The sequence below is a fragment of the Cyprinus carpio genome, unplaced genomic scaffold (assembly GCF_018340385.1).
Source record: "Cyprinus carpio isolate SPL01 unplaced genomic scaffold, ASM1834038v1 S000006615, whole genome shotgun sequence".
NCBI lineage: Eukaryota > Metazoa > Chordata > Actinopteri > Cypriniformes > Cyprinidae > Cyprinus > Cyprinus carpio.
The window spans coordinates 1,333,323-1,346,853 of NW_024879254.1; the positions used below are offsets into that span (position 1 = coordinate 1,333,323).

A 13,531-nucleotide genomic window follows, 5' to 3' on the forward strand; every position below is an offset into this window, starting at 1 on the left:
GTTCCCAGCTTTATTTCTACTGATCGTAAGTGACCTTTACCACTCTTGCCATCAGAAATCAGCTGGATGACTCACACTAAACAACACTGCATCAGCTTGGACTCTAACAAACAATTAAGCAAACAAACAAAAAATGTGACATTTACCAAATGCATCCCGAAAATGCTTTGAAGTAAAGGTGGCAATTTAAAAAATATTTGACATAGATATGCTTCAAGGCACCTTTATAAGTAAAAAAAAAAAAAAAAAAAAAAAAAAAATTATATATATATATATATATATATATATATATATATATATATATATATATATATATATATATATATAATTTTATTAACAGCAATGCAAACATCTTTGACTAATAATAATAATAGTAATAATAAATCTATTCCTCACAGTACTTTACTCACAAAGGAGGTACTGACCATTTACATCCAGCAGGGGGAAGAATGGTGTTTCTACTGAGATCAGCAGGATTGGCAGTGACTTTATATATGGATGAATCCCAATTGGCAGACTTTTATTCAGGCCTAGTGTATGTAGTAAGACAGTATCGTAGTAAAACTGCATTTTGATGCAATCCTATGATTAGGGGGATAGTAATCTGCAAACCATAGTACACCAATTGGGAATCAGCCTAGATGAGTGTTGCATGTGCATCATTTAGCCCCATATAACCTCTCAATGTCCTTAATATAATGATTTTTCAGCTCTTTTCTCTTTAGTTTGAAGGCATCCGTCACCAGCCCTGTTTCTGGAGTCCAAGCCTCAGAACTTAAACAGATCTTCTGTGGAACCTCGAACCTTTCCAGTTTACCTACAGTACCACACACACACACACAATTAATTTATATACAGTTTATACACAGACACACACAAAAAAATAAATGCCTTTGCTATTTTCTCACAGTATCAAACACACAAATCACTGTAGTTACAACAGACACTGTTTAAAAGTAACCAAACAGACAGTCTCCCCTAAATAGTGTTGAAAGAAACCCACTGAAAGCATTACACACTTCCACTTTCTGCAGCATATACTTAACCAAACATTATTGGGAAGTTAGTAACATTTAAAAAATGTGCTTACTTGTGACTGCAATCTCTTTGATGACTTTTAGTACTTCCTCCTCCATCTTGGTGTGGTTACAAAGCTCCTCCCACTCGCCCTCTATCCCGCTCTTTTTTGCCAGCTCAGTCATTTGCTTCTGATTGGGCACCACAAAGCTGATCAAGTAGTTCTGGTCACTGATCGGAAATAGTACAAGGACATATTAGTATTGAACTGATGCCATGGGTTTATTCTGCATTATGGTGTCTTGGAGCCTGCATGGCAAGTTTAGGTTGTATCAATACACATATTAATGTAGCCTAGTGGTTTGCTAATAACACACAAGTTGAAGGACGAGTTTTGTGGCTCTATCTGTTTGCTTTAAGGCCATGGATAAGCAATTCTAAAAGTTTTTATCAATACACTTCTGTTCAAAATATTGGGTTGCCAGAGTTCTATCTTAGTTCCATCTTAGTTCTAACACTTTGTGTTTTTTTTGTTTGTTTGATTTTTTTTCAGTTAAATTTTATTGTATCATACTGAATGTGCACTTTCATTGTTTTGCTTACCCACAATTTATTTATTTATTTGATTGATTGTATTAAGCTGATATTGTCTTTTGTTCTGTTTTGTTTTCCTCTTGGTAATATTGTCCTAAAACTCATAAAGTTTAAAACAAAAAAGATTATGTTGGTAAGATTTTTTGAAAAAAGTGACTTATGTTCACCAAAATTGCATTTATATGATCAAAAACACTGCAAAACAGTAATATTGTAAAATTACAATTAAAACAACTTTTTTTCTATTTTAATATGCTTTACATTGTTATTTATTCCTGTGATGGAAATGCTGAATTTACAGCAGCCATTACTCTCGTCTACAGTGTCACACGATCCTTCGGAAATCATTCTAATATAATGCTTTGGTATAACGATTCCTATTATTACCAACGCTGAAAGCAGTTGTGCTGCTTAAAGAGGTCATATGAAGAACATAAAAAAAGAACATTATTTTGTATATTTGGTGTAATGAAATGTGTTTATGTGGTTTAAGGTTCAAAAAACACATTATTTTCCACATACTGTACATTATTATTTCTCTTCTATGCCCCGCCTTCTGAAACGAGTCGATTTTTACAAAGATCATCGGTCTGAAAAGTGAGTTGTGCTCTGTTTGGCCAGCTATCCAGCGCATTGTGATTGGCCAAATACCTCAAGCGTGTGACGGAAATGTTACGCCTCTTATCATATTGTGATGCCTTGTCCGGCCGGAGCGATGAGGCAAAAACATAAAACCCATTGTGAATGTGATATAAACATGATTTCTAGTCGTGTCCTCTTTTGGAAGGCCAAACAAAGTAGTTTCGCTTTCTCAACGAAACTGCGTCACACACCGCGGCCTTGAGTGAGCAGAGGCGGGCGGCTTCAGAATGGCGTGGCCTTTGGATTCTATAAAGGAGCGTCTGTTGGGCTTGCGGCAACCACATGTGACGACCCCGGGCTGGATGCCGCTTCATCCATGGTGAAAGCCGATTCAGCGATCCACAGTGCAAAGTTGATGTATTTCCTCAGCGACCAGCACGGATCAGCTCCAGGCATGACGAAGCGGATATCATCCTCTTTTGGAAGGCCAAACAAAATAGTTTCGCTTTCACAACCAAACACACAGCGTCTAAACGAGATGTCGGCGGCGGCAACAACAATACTAATGAGAATAAAAGGGTTATGCAAATCTTCCCACATAGTGATGTAGAGATGTGGGGGGCGTGTTAGAACGAGCCATTTTAGGGGTGTGTGGTCAAGTCTTAACTTTTATAAAAATGATCTCTTTTAGTCTTTGCAACTTTACAGATCTTCTTTATGCACCAAGTGCTTATAACACTCCAAAGAGAAAGGAAAAATTTAAATCGCATCATATGACCCCTTTAATATTTTTTGTGGAAACTGTAATAAATTTTTCATGGTTCTTTGATGAATAGAAAGTTGAAAAGTTACAATCTTTTGTAACATTACAAAAATCTTTACTTGGATATGTGACCCTAGACCACAAAACCAGTCATAAGGGTCAAATGTTTGACATTGAGATTTCTACATCATCTGAAAGCTGAATAAATATGCTTTCCATGGATGTATGGTTTGTTAGGATAGGACAATATTTGACCGACTATTTTTACTTATATTTACAACTATACAGATTGAAAATTTGGAATCTGAGGGTGCAAAAAATCTAAATATTCAGGAAATCGCCTTGAAAGTTGTCCAAATTAAGTTCTTAACAAGGCATATAACTAATCAAAAATTTTAGATATATTTACGGTGGGAAATTTACTAAATATCTTTATGAAACATGATCTTTTACATTATCCTAATGATTTTTTGCATAAAAGAAAAATCGCTAATTTTGACCCATACAATGTATTGTTGGCTATTGCTACAAATATTACCCTTGCTACTTATGACTGCTTTTGCGGTCCAGGGTCACATATTTCATCAATTTAATTAATCTTTAAATGAAACTAAAAAAAAAAAAACACATTTTGATAGCGTCATACATGCCACTCGGTATCAGGTTAATAGCTGTGTAAATGGACAGCTGTGCAGCCCACACATAATGTTATTAAGTCAATCAGTATGAACACCTATGACCAACAAAACTGTGATATGGCGATTTTCAGTGCTAAAATTCCAGTCACATGTTAAATTTACACTTTATCCAGGTTAATCTCTAGATACAGAATATTGTGGGATATAAAGTTGTGGTGTACCTGCTGGCATAGACGCAGATGTTATCAATGAGGGGGTTGTCTTTCAGGGCAGATTCTACCTTCCCCAAAGACACATATTCACCTGCCTGCAGCTTTACCAGGTCCTTCTTACGATCTGAGAACAGGAAGTGGGGGATTGGCATGTTATGTTTGACAGAACAGCAGACGTCTTTCTGACGTAGCTTTCCTCTGTTAGATGATTCAGAACTTACTCACCCACAATCTGCAAACAACCGTCTGGATGAACTTCCCCAACATCTCCAGTACAAAACCAGCGCTGCCCTGCCTCATCCACCCAGAAGTTGTCATTTTCTCCCTCCCCCTCACTCCCAAAATATCCCATGGCAACATTCGGTCCACCAATCAGAATCTCTCCTCGTGGGTGTGGCTTGTCCTGACTGGTGTATCCACCTGATGATGAAAGAGAGAAGTCGGTGGAAGGTAAGGAGTGTAAAGTGAACCTGAGAACCCTCAATTGCTATTGTTGTTTGCACATGGGTGTGTGTGTATGTGTGAGTGTGTGTGTGTCTTACCCTCAGGCCAGTCTCTCAGTTTTATTTCGGAGCAAATGAGAGGAGCTCCAACTCGTCCTGTACTGTAATCAGAAACTGCAAACACACACAAACACAAGTTTGAACATGTTGCCACAGGAATGCAGTCATTTTAACATGCAGGAAAAATGCGTGTGCACTAACATTCTGAGATAGTTCCCGCTCCACACGTCTCTGTAAGTCCATAACCCACAGCAACAGGGCAGAAACACACGTTAATAAATCTCTGTGTGGAAGCAGACAGTGGAGCCCCTCCACTCAACATCAGACGTACACACCCTCCCAGCAGCAAATTCACACGCTTGAAAAACAACCTGAAACACACAATCATATCATATCAAGCAACACGATCTTAAAGACGGAGACCATTTTGTATAGGCAAAATCTGCCATTGTAGCACTACAGCATACAGTCACGCAAAGTTTAGAAATTTAACTATTTAACCTTTTAAAATACTGTAATACATTTTTATATCAAAGTATATATTCAATATAATAATAAAACAATATATACACCTGGCCAAAAAAAGTCGCCGTTTGGATTCAAATAAAGCAGAAAATAATGAGTCTAGACTTGGATCAGTATTGCAGTAATTAATATGTTTCTGGTATGTTACATGTTTTGTAATATTTATTTTAACCCTAACTGATCCAGCTTTTTATTTCTTTAACAACTATACTGTAAGACGTACACACATACATATTCCAGGATGAAAAGGACAAGATTTACTGGACCAAATTGTGAAATACTGGTTTAAAGAGCATGAGGAATCATTTTCATGTATGAATCGGTCACCCCAGAGTCCTAAAGGTAACCAGTTGAAAGTCTTTGGTACATGTGAGCTGATTTTACAGATTGGCTCGCCTCTCCCATTGTCAATACAAGATCTTGTCCAAACATTAATGCAACTCTGTTGTGGTGTTGTATAATGTTGTCAAATCAATGCCACAATGAAAGAACAATTTTATAAGAGCGAAAATTGGTCTAATTAAATATTACATTGTGCAACCTTTTTTTTCTTTCACAATTTGAGCCTGATGAATCTTGTCATTGTCACCCTGGGTAGGTTTTCCGACATGTTTACACACTGCTTCAGTTAGGGCTAAATGAATTGTTGCCAGACATACAATATTACATATAAATGCAATAATGATCCAATCCTAAAATCTTAAGTAATTGCTTATTTAAATCCAGACAGTGACTTTTTTTGGGGGGGCAAGTACATGTGCTGAGTTTTGTTTGTGTTTGTTTGTGTGTGTGTGTGTGTGTGTTTTTGTTTGTTTATTTATGTGACAGTCTCTCTGACCGCTGATATATATATATATATATATATATATATATATATATATATATATTTATTTATTTATTTATAGAAATAAAAAATATGTATATTATGATATGTATAATATGTCAAATACTTTTGTTTCAAAAGCATAAGAATTGTTTCAGCTGCCTGGCGCCATTCTGTGTGACTTTAGCGAGCTGTGGCAGGTAATATGCAAAGCATACTTTTTGCTATAGAATTTTACAGCTATTTGTCAATAATGCAAATAGACAGATAAGATGACTGGTTGGAAGATAGGAAGTATGGGTGGATGGGTGAATGGAGGGATGGTTGGATGATTGTTAGATACCCATCATGTTTAACTGACTCACATGTTACACACCGGAGAATCAGCTCCTTGTGACACCTTCTGTAGCTTATAGTTGTATCCCACTTTAAACAGAGTCCTCTGAACCACTGACATCTCGCTCAACTTCCCATTAACGTTTTTGCAGATACGATCCATGATCTCCTACACACACCAACAGATACATACACACAAATATTGAGTAAAAAGATGGAAACAAAAATAAAACACTCAAAGTTTTTCATTTTTAAAACTCACCGGTACTGCTGCTATCAGGGTGGGTTTAAGCACAGAGCAATCTCCCTTACCACCGATCTTTATTTTACTGGACTGCATAGACAAGTGCACAGGTCAAGCACAGAGAAGATGATATAGTAGAGGAACAGAGTATGTGTGTATATGTATGTTTTTGTGTGTGTTACCTGGTCCGTGAGTGTGTGTGGGGAGGAGTATCCGAGTCTGCAGCCATAAGACAGACAGGATATTTCTGCTGTCAGCTCCAGCACATGAGCCAGTGGGAGATAAGCTATATAAGTGTCCTGGGACCTGTACATACATAGCGATGTTGTTTAGTTTTGATGAACTAAAACTACTAAAACTTATTTTTGTTAACCGAAATGAAACTGAAATCAAATATAAATATAAATATTAGTTGATAAACTAAAGAAAAAAGAAAAAAAAAAAAACATTTATAAATTTAGAAATGTTGAATTTTTAGTTGAAGTACTAAAATTACTAAAATTAAAACAGATTTAAAAAAAAAACATAAAGCTAAATAGAAATGTTTAAAGTAGCAAATACAAAAATGATAACAAAAAAACCCCCATAAATATTAAAACTAAAAATATAAAAATGAAAGCTAATTAAAAAAATGAATGAATACCAAAATAATAAATAAATAACCCTCAAACAAAAATAAAGATTTCAGATTAGTTTGAAAGATTAGACACTAACTTTTTTTTACATGCATTTATTCATCAGTTGCTAGTTTTCCATAATTTGTGTAATTTTACACCCTCATGTCTCTGTTGTTCCCTGTATTTGCTTCACCACACACTCCTACTCCAGTTTTACACTACTGATGCATTATGTCTTAACCAGAAGTGACATGATTTACGCTGGAACTAATTTGTTTGTCCATAGTGTATGGAAAAACATGCAAATTATTGAACTGATGTTGGTGTTACTGTTGCTCACCCCAGGCCCGGGATCCGCTGGCACTGCCCAGCCATTCCTGCAATCAGATTATTGTGTTGCATCTTCACTCCTTTAGGCCTTCCTGTAGACCCGCTGGTGTACATCACCACCGCGAGATCAGATGCAGTCGGCTTCTCATACTCTTTACTTACTGAAAGAGATGGAGCATGTGTATCAGTTTATGAATCAATTCAGTTTAAATAAATATAAATAATTGTTTTGCATGTTACTCACAGTTCTCTGGCTTTGCCCCGAGCTCCGTTACTTCCTGCATGCTGTGCATGGCAAGAGACTCTGGGTAATCAGCATGACATATTTCACCACTGCCTACATAGATAACATGCCGCAACCCTGAAACTGCACTCAAAATGTTCTGAGAAAGAGAAAGAGTAATATTTTTAGCCAGACCACACCGATAAGCACAGTGACACTTGCATGTCTGTGGCTTTGTGTACCTTCAGTTTGGTCCGCAGCAGTTCTGTGCTGGTAATGAGATGAGTGGCTCCACACTGATTCAGCCCATAAGCTACAGCATCTTCACCCAGAGTTGCATACAGCGTTACCACTGCACACACACACACATACAATTGTGCTCATAAGTTAAGATAATCTTTGCAGGATCTGCAAGGTTTGTATATATAGTTTAATTATAAAAAGAACTTAATTAAATGTTCAGTATGTAATATTGCCAAAATATTGTAAAAGAAAAAGTAAGAAAAAACATTCAGGTTTTACTTTTATACAAGAGTTATACAAGTTATTACTATGTAACATTTATTTTAGGCAAAATGTTGCCAGTTGCTTTGCCTGTTTTTGTACCGTAACAAAAATAGATTATAAAATTATCTATTTTATTAGGATCTGGAAACAAATAAGGTTACATCTATGAGAAGACAGATGTTTAGAGGACATTATGGGACATAGGCTTCAGGGGCTTATGCCTCCTATAATTACAGTGTTTGGTTTATGTCTTTGTTTTAATTTTCATTCTTGTCGTTCACCATGAAAAGTGACTATGTATGACTATGTGTTATGTTAATTCCAGAGTGAATTCTGAATGAATTGTTCAGTTATTGACTGAATATCTCACTCATTAAGACATTTCCTACACCCACTGCGTTTAGTGATGTAACTGGGACAGAAACACATTTTTATGACTGTATGATTTAGATTTAAACGTGTTTAGAGTTGAAGTAAAGTGTGATTGTATTACATGGGAAGTTGCGTCTGAAGCAGGCCTGTGCTGTGATCATCCATTCTATCCGTGTCTCACAAAAGATGGCAATGGTATTACGTGGTTGCAGTTCCAAAGCTGCCAGACCACTACCAAAAGATTCCACTGCTTGATCGGTCTCTTCATAGGTCATCCAGCTGTAGTCCCCCAGGACCAACTACAAACAAAAACACATACGTTTCTGTATCAACTGTCACTATTATTTCTCACTATTTTCAACTGATTGAACTGAAACCGAATCAAATCAGTGAATTCATTTACCTTCTTAAAGATCTTCCCATTGGGTTGTTTTTCTTCTTCTTCACTAAGGACCTCTCTGGTGCCCGACAGGGGTGCCTTACTAAATTTCTTCACAGCATGTACAAAAAGTTTGTCCAGCGTGTCCACATCTTCAAAGTCCTGTGTAACGAGAGCATCTGCGCTTTCTACCGCCCGATATGGCCCTTCTGGACGTCCACTTATACTCCTTGCTCTCTCACACTGCGGCAACATGACCTGCACACAGACCAACATATTTCCATATGAATCAACTGTGCTGAAAGAGTGACAACACATGGTCAAAAACTTCAATCCTCTCTTTGTATCGTACACCCAGAACTAGACTGAAACCACTCTTGGACGCTTTAGAACAAGACACAGAAAAACAGGCATCCAATACACATGACTGATAGTATGTGGTCATTAAATGTGGATAGCAGAAGTGAGAAAGAGGAAGAGTAAGAAAGATTTAGATGTGCGTGTGATTTAAAGGCTTATTAAGGAACTAACGTTACTTCACCACAAACCTACCACTAACGTTAAAGAAACCCTGAAGAAACATCAAGAAACCCCGTGTTTTGTGGTCAACTAAAGGCAGGGAACCAACAGACTAAATCATGTTTATTCTGTGCAACACACACATCCCCACAAGCAAAAGACATAAGATCAAACTGAAGTGGATGTGTAGCCAGGCCCGTATCCAGCTATGAGGCCCACCGAGATCCAGACATGGTCAATTTTTCATGTTCAAAAATAAAATTTGTTCTACAATTGACTCTATCAAAAACAGTAGTATTTATCTCTAGTACACAGATCTGTAGAACAAGTAGGTCACAGAATGAAATGAAATAGCACTGAAAAAAAGGCCTGGGAAAAAAAAAACACCAACACCAGTTTCAGAAGCATCAGTTGCACAATCTGCTGGCTGCAAAAAACAGATCATATCAACATACACAGACACACATGCTGCTCCAGCTTAAGTAACAGCAGCACTATCCGGTTAGGCTGCTGTTTCCTAACTGATGACATCACAGTTCGGCGGGATTTGAACAGCAAGTTCAGGAAGTCAGATGACACACTTTAAACTTTTGGAAAAACTATTCAACTGTCAAACAAACACACATCCTGTATATCGTGATATTAATGGCAGGTATATTGTGTATATCTGGCATGATATGTAGCCCTCATGCATATCATGCAATAAATGAGCTGAAAGGGAAAGTAAAGACTTGTAACATTGTTACAAATGCATATTTCAAATAAATGTTGTTCTTTTAAACTTTCTATTAAACTGGAAAAAAAAGCACTGTTTCCACAAAAAAAATATTGAGCAGCACAGAAATTTTTGAATATTTACAATGAGATGTTTTTTTAAAAAGCAAATCAGTAATATTAGAAAGATTTATGAAGGATCATGTGACAAGACTGGAGTAATGGCTGCTGAAAATTCAGTTTTGAATCACAGGAATAAATAAACATTTTAAAATATATTAAAGTAGAAAACAGTCAGACCACTGTACGTGTATATATATATATATATATATATAGGTATAACAACCAGGATTTTGCCTGTTAGCATTAATTTGCATTATTAACATAAACTAACAACGGAACAAGTCTACAGCATATCGGAATGTTCATTTAACAGTTACTCATAAAATCAAAAGTTGCTTGTTTACATTAGTTTACTGCACTGTGAACTAACATGAAGAGCTATATTTTCAACACATTAATAAACTGTAACAAATGCAGTATATATATATATATATATATATATATGTTAGTTCATATTACACACTATATTTATGAAGGGACCTATTAAGGTTTATAAATCAAAAGTAAATAAAAAACTTTTATAAAATGTATTATTATTAAACATAATACCTTATATTACTTTTGAACTGATTAAAAAAGGGTTAAAGTAAAATAAATATATATAATGCATTTTAATATATGACCATTTAGACCAATCTGGGGAAAAAAAAAAAAACTTCCATCAAACGCTTAAAAAGAAGTATAATCACACTGATCCACTTATTCAGATATATTCTCACACACTGAAAATCTTTATCTACATTAATTTCTATAATTGGTTACATTAGTGTAAACACATCTCTCAACACTCCACTTCAGAAACATCGTCTGCAGACTAACAGTAGAACGTTACTGTAAACAACCAAAAAACAAAGCCATCATCATTCAGTCAAATTTGAAACCTGAGGCAAAAATACTTTTAAAGTGCACGGGAAGCTGAAATCTTACCATCAAATAAACACTGTGCACAGCAGTTCTTCTTTTCCTTTCTCAGACAGACGGCCAACTGCAACAGGAGGTTTGGACTTCATATTTTTCTCACTCTCTCTATCTGTCCCCGTCTCAGGCTCTCAGGCTCTCTTAGCTGATTGGATGTCTTTTGTAAAGTCATAGTTCTGGTGAAGACTCCTTTAGAGCCCTCTCGCTGGCCTCAGCCAATCAGAAGACAGTCTGAGCAGGAAGTTCTGAGGTAACTTCAGAGTTTTTCGAGGGAATATTAGGAAGTCTTGACAAACAGTTGTTCCATTACCTCACTTGCACAATCAGACACGTCAGAGCTAAGCACTTTCTCATAGTTTAAAGAACATATAGTCTATTAGTCAAACACCCACTCGGCCTGCTGATGCACATTTACTGGTAGGGGAAAGAAACTCTAAGCTAAGAAAATGTGAGAAACCACGTAAGAATAGCTGTGGGTAATTGGTCATGAATCACACAGTTGCCAACCTGTAACCGGTCTGACCTGGAAATGTGCGGTAGATGTAGCTGTTCATTCACTCTTACCACATAAATACATCACTGACTGATCTTCTGATGTAGCCCTCTCCATGCCTACCACAAGCTTTAGCTCTCGGTAAAGGCCCGTTTCTTTTCTATCAGGACATCTAATCGCATCCTCACGGCTGGTTTTCTTTCTCCACGCAAACAGTTGGGACCTACTAATTTTAGACAAACTGTCCATAGAGAGCCACAGTACTGATTCTATATACAGTCTTTCAAAGAAATTCAGGCTAAACAGAAAAGGATGGGTTTCCTCTGTTCAGCTTGATTTCTCACAAGGTATATTTGTTACATTAATGGAGTTTTTCTATGAAACTGTTGACGTGTTCTCGCTCGCTGGAGGGTTTAGGCATGTTACTTTGTATGGTTGCTTTGAGACAAATCACTACCTGTCAAAAGTCCTATGCACTAAATAAAGCTGAATTGAATGGAGAGAATAATGCATGTTAAGAATAAATGATCAAATTCAGCAAAGGAGCAGAATAGAAAGCCCTTGTGAAAGGGACGCAGGTCAGGTTGTACTCGGCCAGATCTGCTCTACTGATTCAGAGCGGGTCTGCTTCAGTAACTCAAGAAGGCACCAAAAAAAAAAAGTCTGACCTGACCTGAAAGTATGGAAACGTGACTGAACCTGTAAAGGATTTATTTCTTTTATGAATGTAATAAGGACCAAACAGGGCAATTTTGGACTAAAAATAAAAATAAGATCAAAAGGTAAGTCACAAACTGGCAGGACAAGTGAATGTTATAAAGCATGACTTAAGACAACTGGATCATATACAGTAGAATTGCCACACCAGAGAAATTAATAAGCATTCCTACTTTTTATTTTTCTTTTTATTGGTACACTTCTTTTACAGACCCCACTACTGACGGGGCAGCACATACAGATTTAAAAGACAAAATGAAGCCCACATACGAATGCTATTTTGCTAAAAAGAAAAAATATTTTAAACAAACTGCTGAAATACAGTTCTATAACAAGACAATTATTTAACATCTTTTCTCCATGAATTTCTTATGGAATTCAGAGCGCAGGGTGTCATTAATGAAAGCGTTTTCTCTCTACGCGATTCATCCACTCCTTTAGCCACAGTTTTTTTAAACACGACATCATCGTCACACCTGCCCCAAAAAACAGAACGTAACATTCGGGTTTGACATATGTTGCCAGTAGCATATATGTGAGCTCTTGTTTTACAAATTTGCCAATTCAAAGACAAAGCAAATTTTGTAACATTCAAGGGAGACACAAAAAAACAAAAAAGGCCATAGTCCAACTATATCTGTTTTATTAAAATTATTGAATTCTAAGAATCTTTTTGGACCAAAATTACATTTACAGCTCTGCATGATGTTGTTGGTCCTCAAGAGTAATATAATATATAAAAGCTATAGAAGTAGCAAAAACAAAGCAAAAAAGATATTAAAAGGAAAAAATAAATTTGGTACAAGCACTTATGCATTTCATACTATAACTACCTCGAACAATGATGTACTATTCTTCTACAGCACACTTCTATTCATGTCAATATATGATGATAATTCATCACACAATGTAACCTATAAAGTAGCTGGATGGAATGGTTTTATTATCAGATGGGGCATTACTTTAATTTAAAATGAGTGTTTCCATCATTTTGCAATTAAAGCACCATGGATTGTCCAGAGGTCTTTTTTTACATGCTCTGCTTTAATTCTTCAAAGGGATAGTTCACTATAAAATGTAGAAATTACTCTGAGGTTTTCCCGCTGGCACTACGCACTTTCAGGTGGGGGGCCAATACAACAGTTAAGGGAAGCTAGAGACTATGGGTTTATAAACTTTTTAAATATGGATATTTTTTCTTTACCACAAACACATAGCTGCACTTCAGCAGGCATCTTTTAACACCCTTGAGCCATGTGGTCCCACAGTACTTTTTAATAGTTTCGTATGGACACAGTTTTTTGGCCTTTTGAAAACCCCATCACTGCCATTATAAAGCTCGAAAGAGCCAGGCTTGTTTTTTTTTTTTCTACCTCCCCTTG

The 13,531-nt window shown here is 36.4% G+C and overlaps 1 protein-coding gene across 1 annotated transcript; it reads right to left on the reverse strand.

The window, feature by feature from the left end:
- Positions 1 to 332: 332 nt before the first annotated feature.
- On the reverse strand, positions 333 to 11,047 carry LOC109045568 (long-chain-fatty-acid--CoA ligase 4-like). Its single transcript, XM_042754919.1, has 15 exons — positions 10,949 to 11,047; positions 8,690 to 8,923; positions 8,408 to 8,585; positions 7,650 to 7,759; positions 7,429 to 7,567; positions 7,195 to 7,345; positions 6,420 to 6,543; positions 6,256 to 6,327; positions 6,023 to 6,162; positions 4,511 to 4,680; positions 4,349 to 4,423; positions 4,032 to 4,226; positions 3,816 to 3,930; positions 1,091 to 1,248; positions 333 to 817 (listed from the first exon to the last, which is right to left on the reverse strand). The coding sequence occupies exons 1-15, from the start codon at positions 10,949 to 10,951 to the stop codon at positions 660 to 662; spliced, it is 2,022 nt and encodes a 673-aa protein (XP_042610853.1). The 5' UTR covers positions 10,952 to 11,047; the 3' UTR covers positions 333 to 659.
- Between the last annotated feature and the right edge of the window lie 2,484 nt (positions 11,048 to 13,531).

Excerpts from the sequence above, each read along its gene's own strand:
- LOC109045568 (XM_042754919.1), bottom strand. Across the intron at positions 4,424-4,510 it reads AGCGGGAACTATCTCAGAAT|TTTCTGATTACAGTACAGGA; the intron begins GTTAGTGCACAC and ends GTGTGTTTGCAG. Across the intron at positions 1,249-3,815 it reads ATCTGCGTCTATGCCAGCAG|TGACCAGAACTACTTGATCA; the intron begins GTACACCACAAC and ends ATTTCCGATCAG.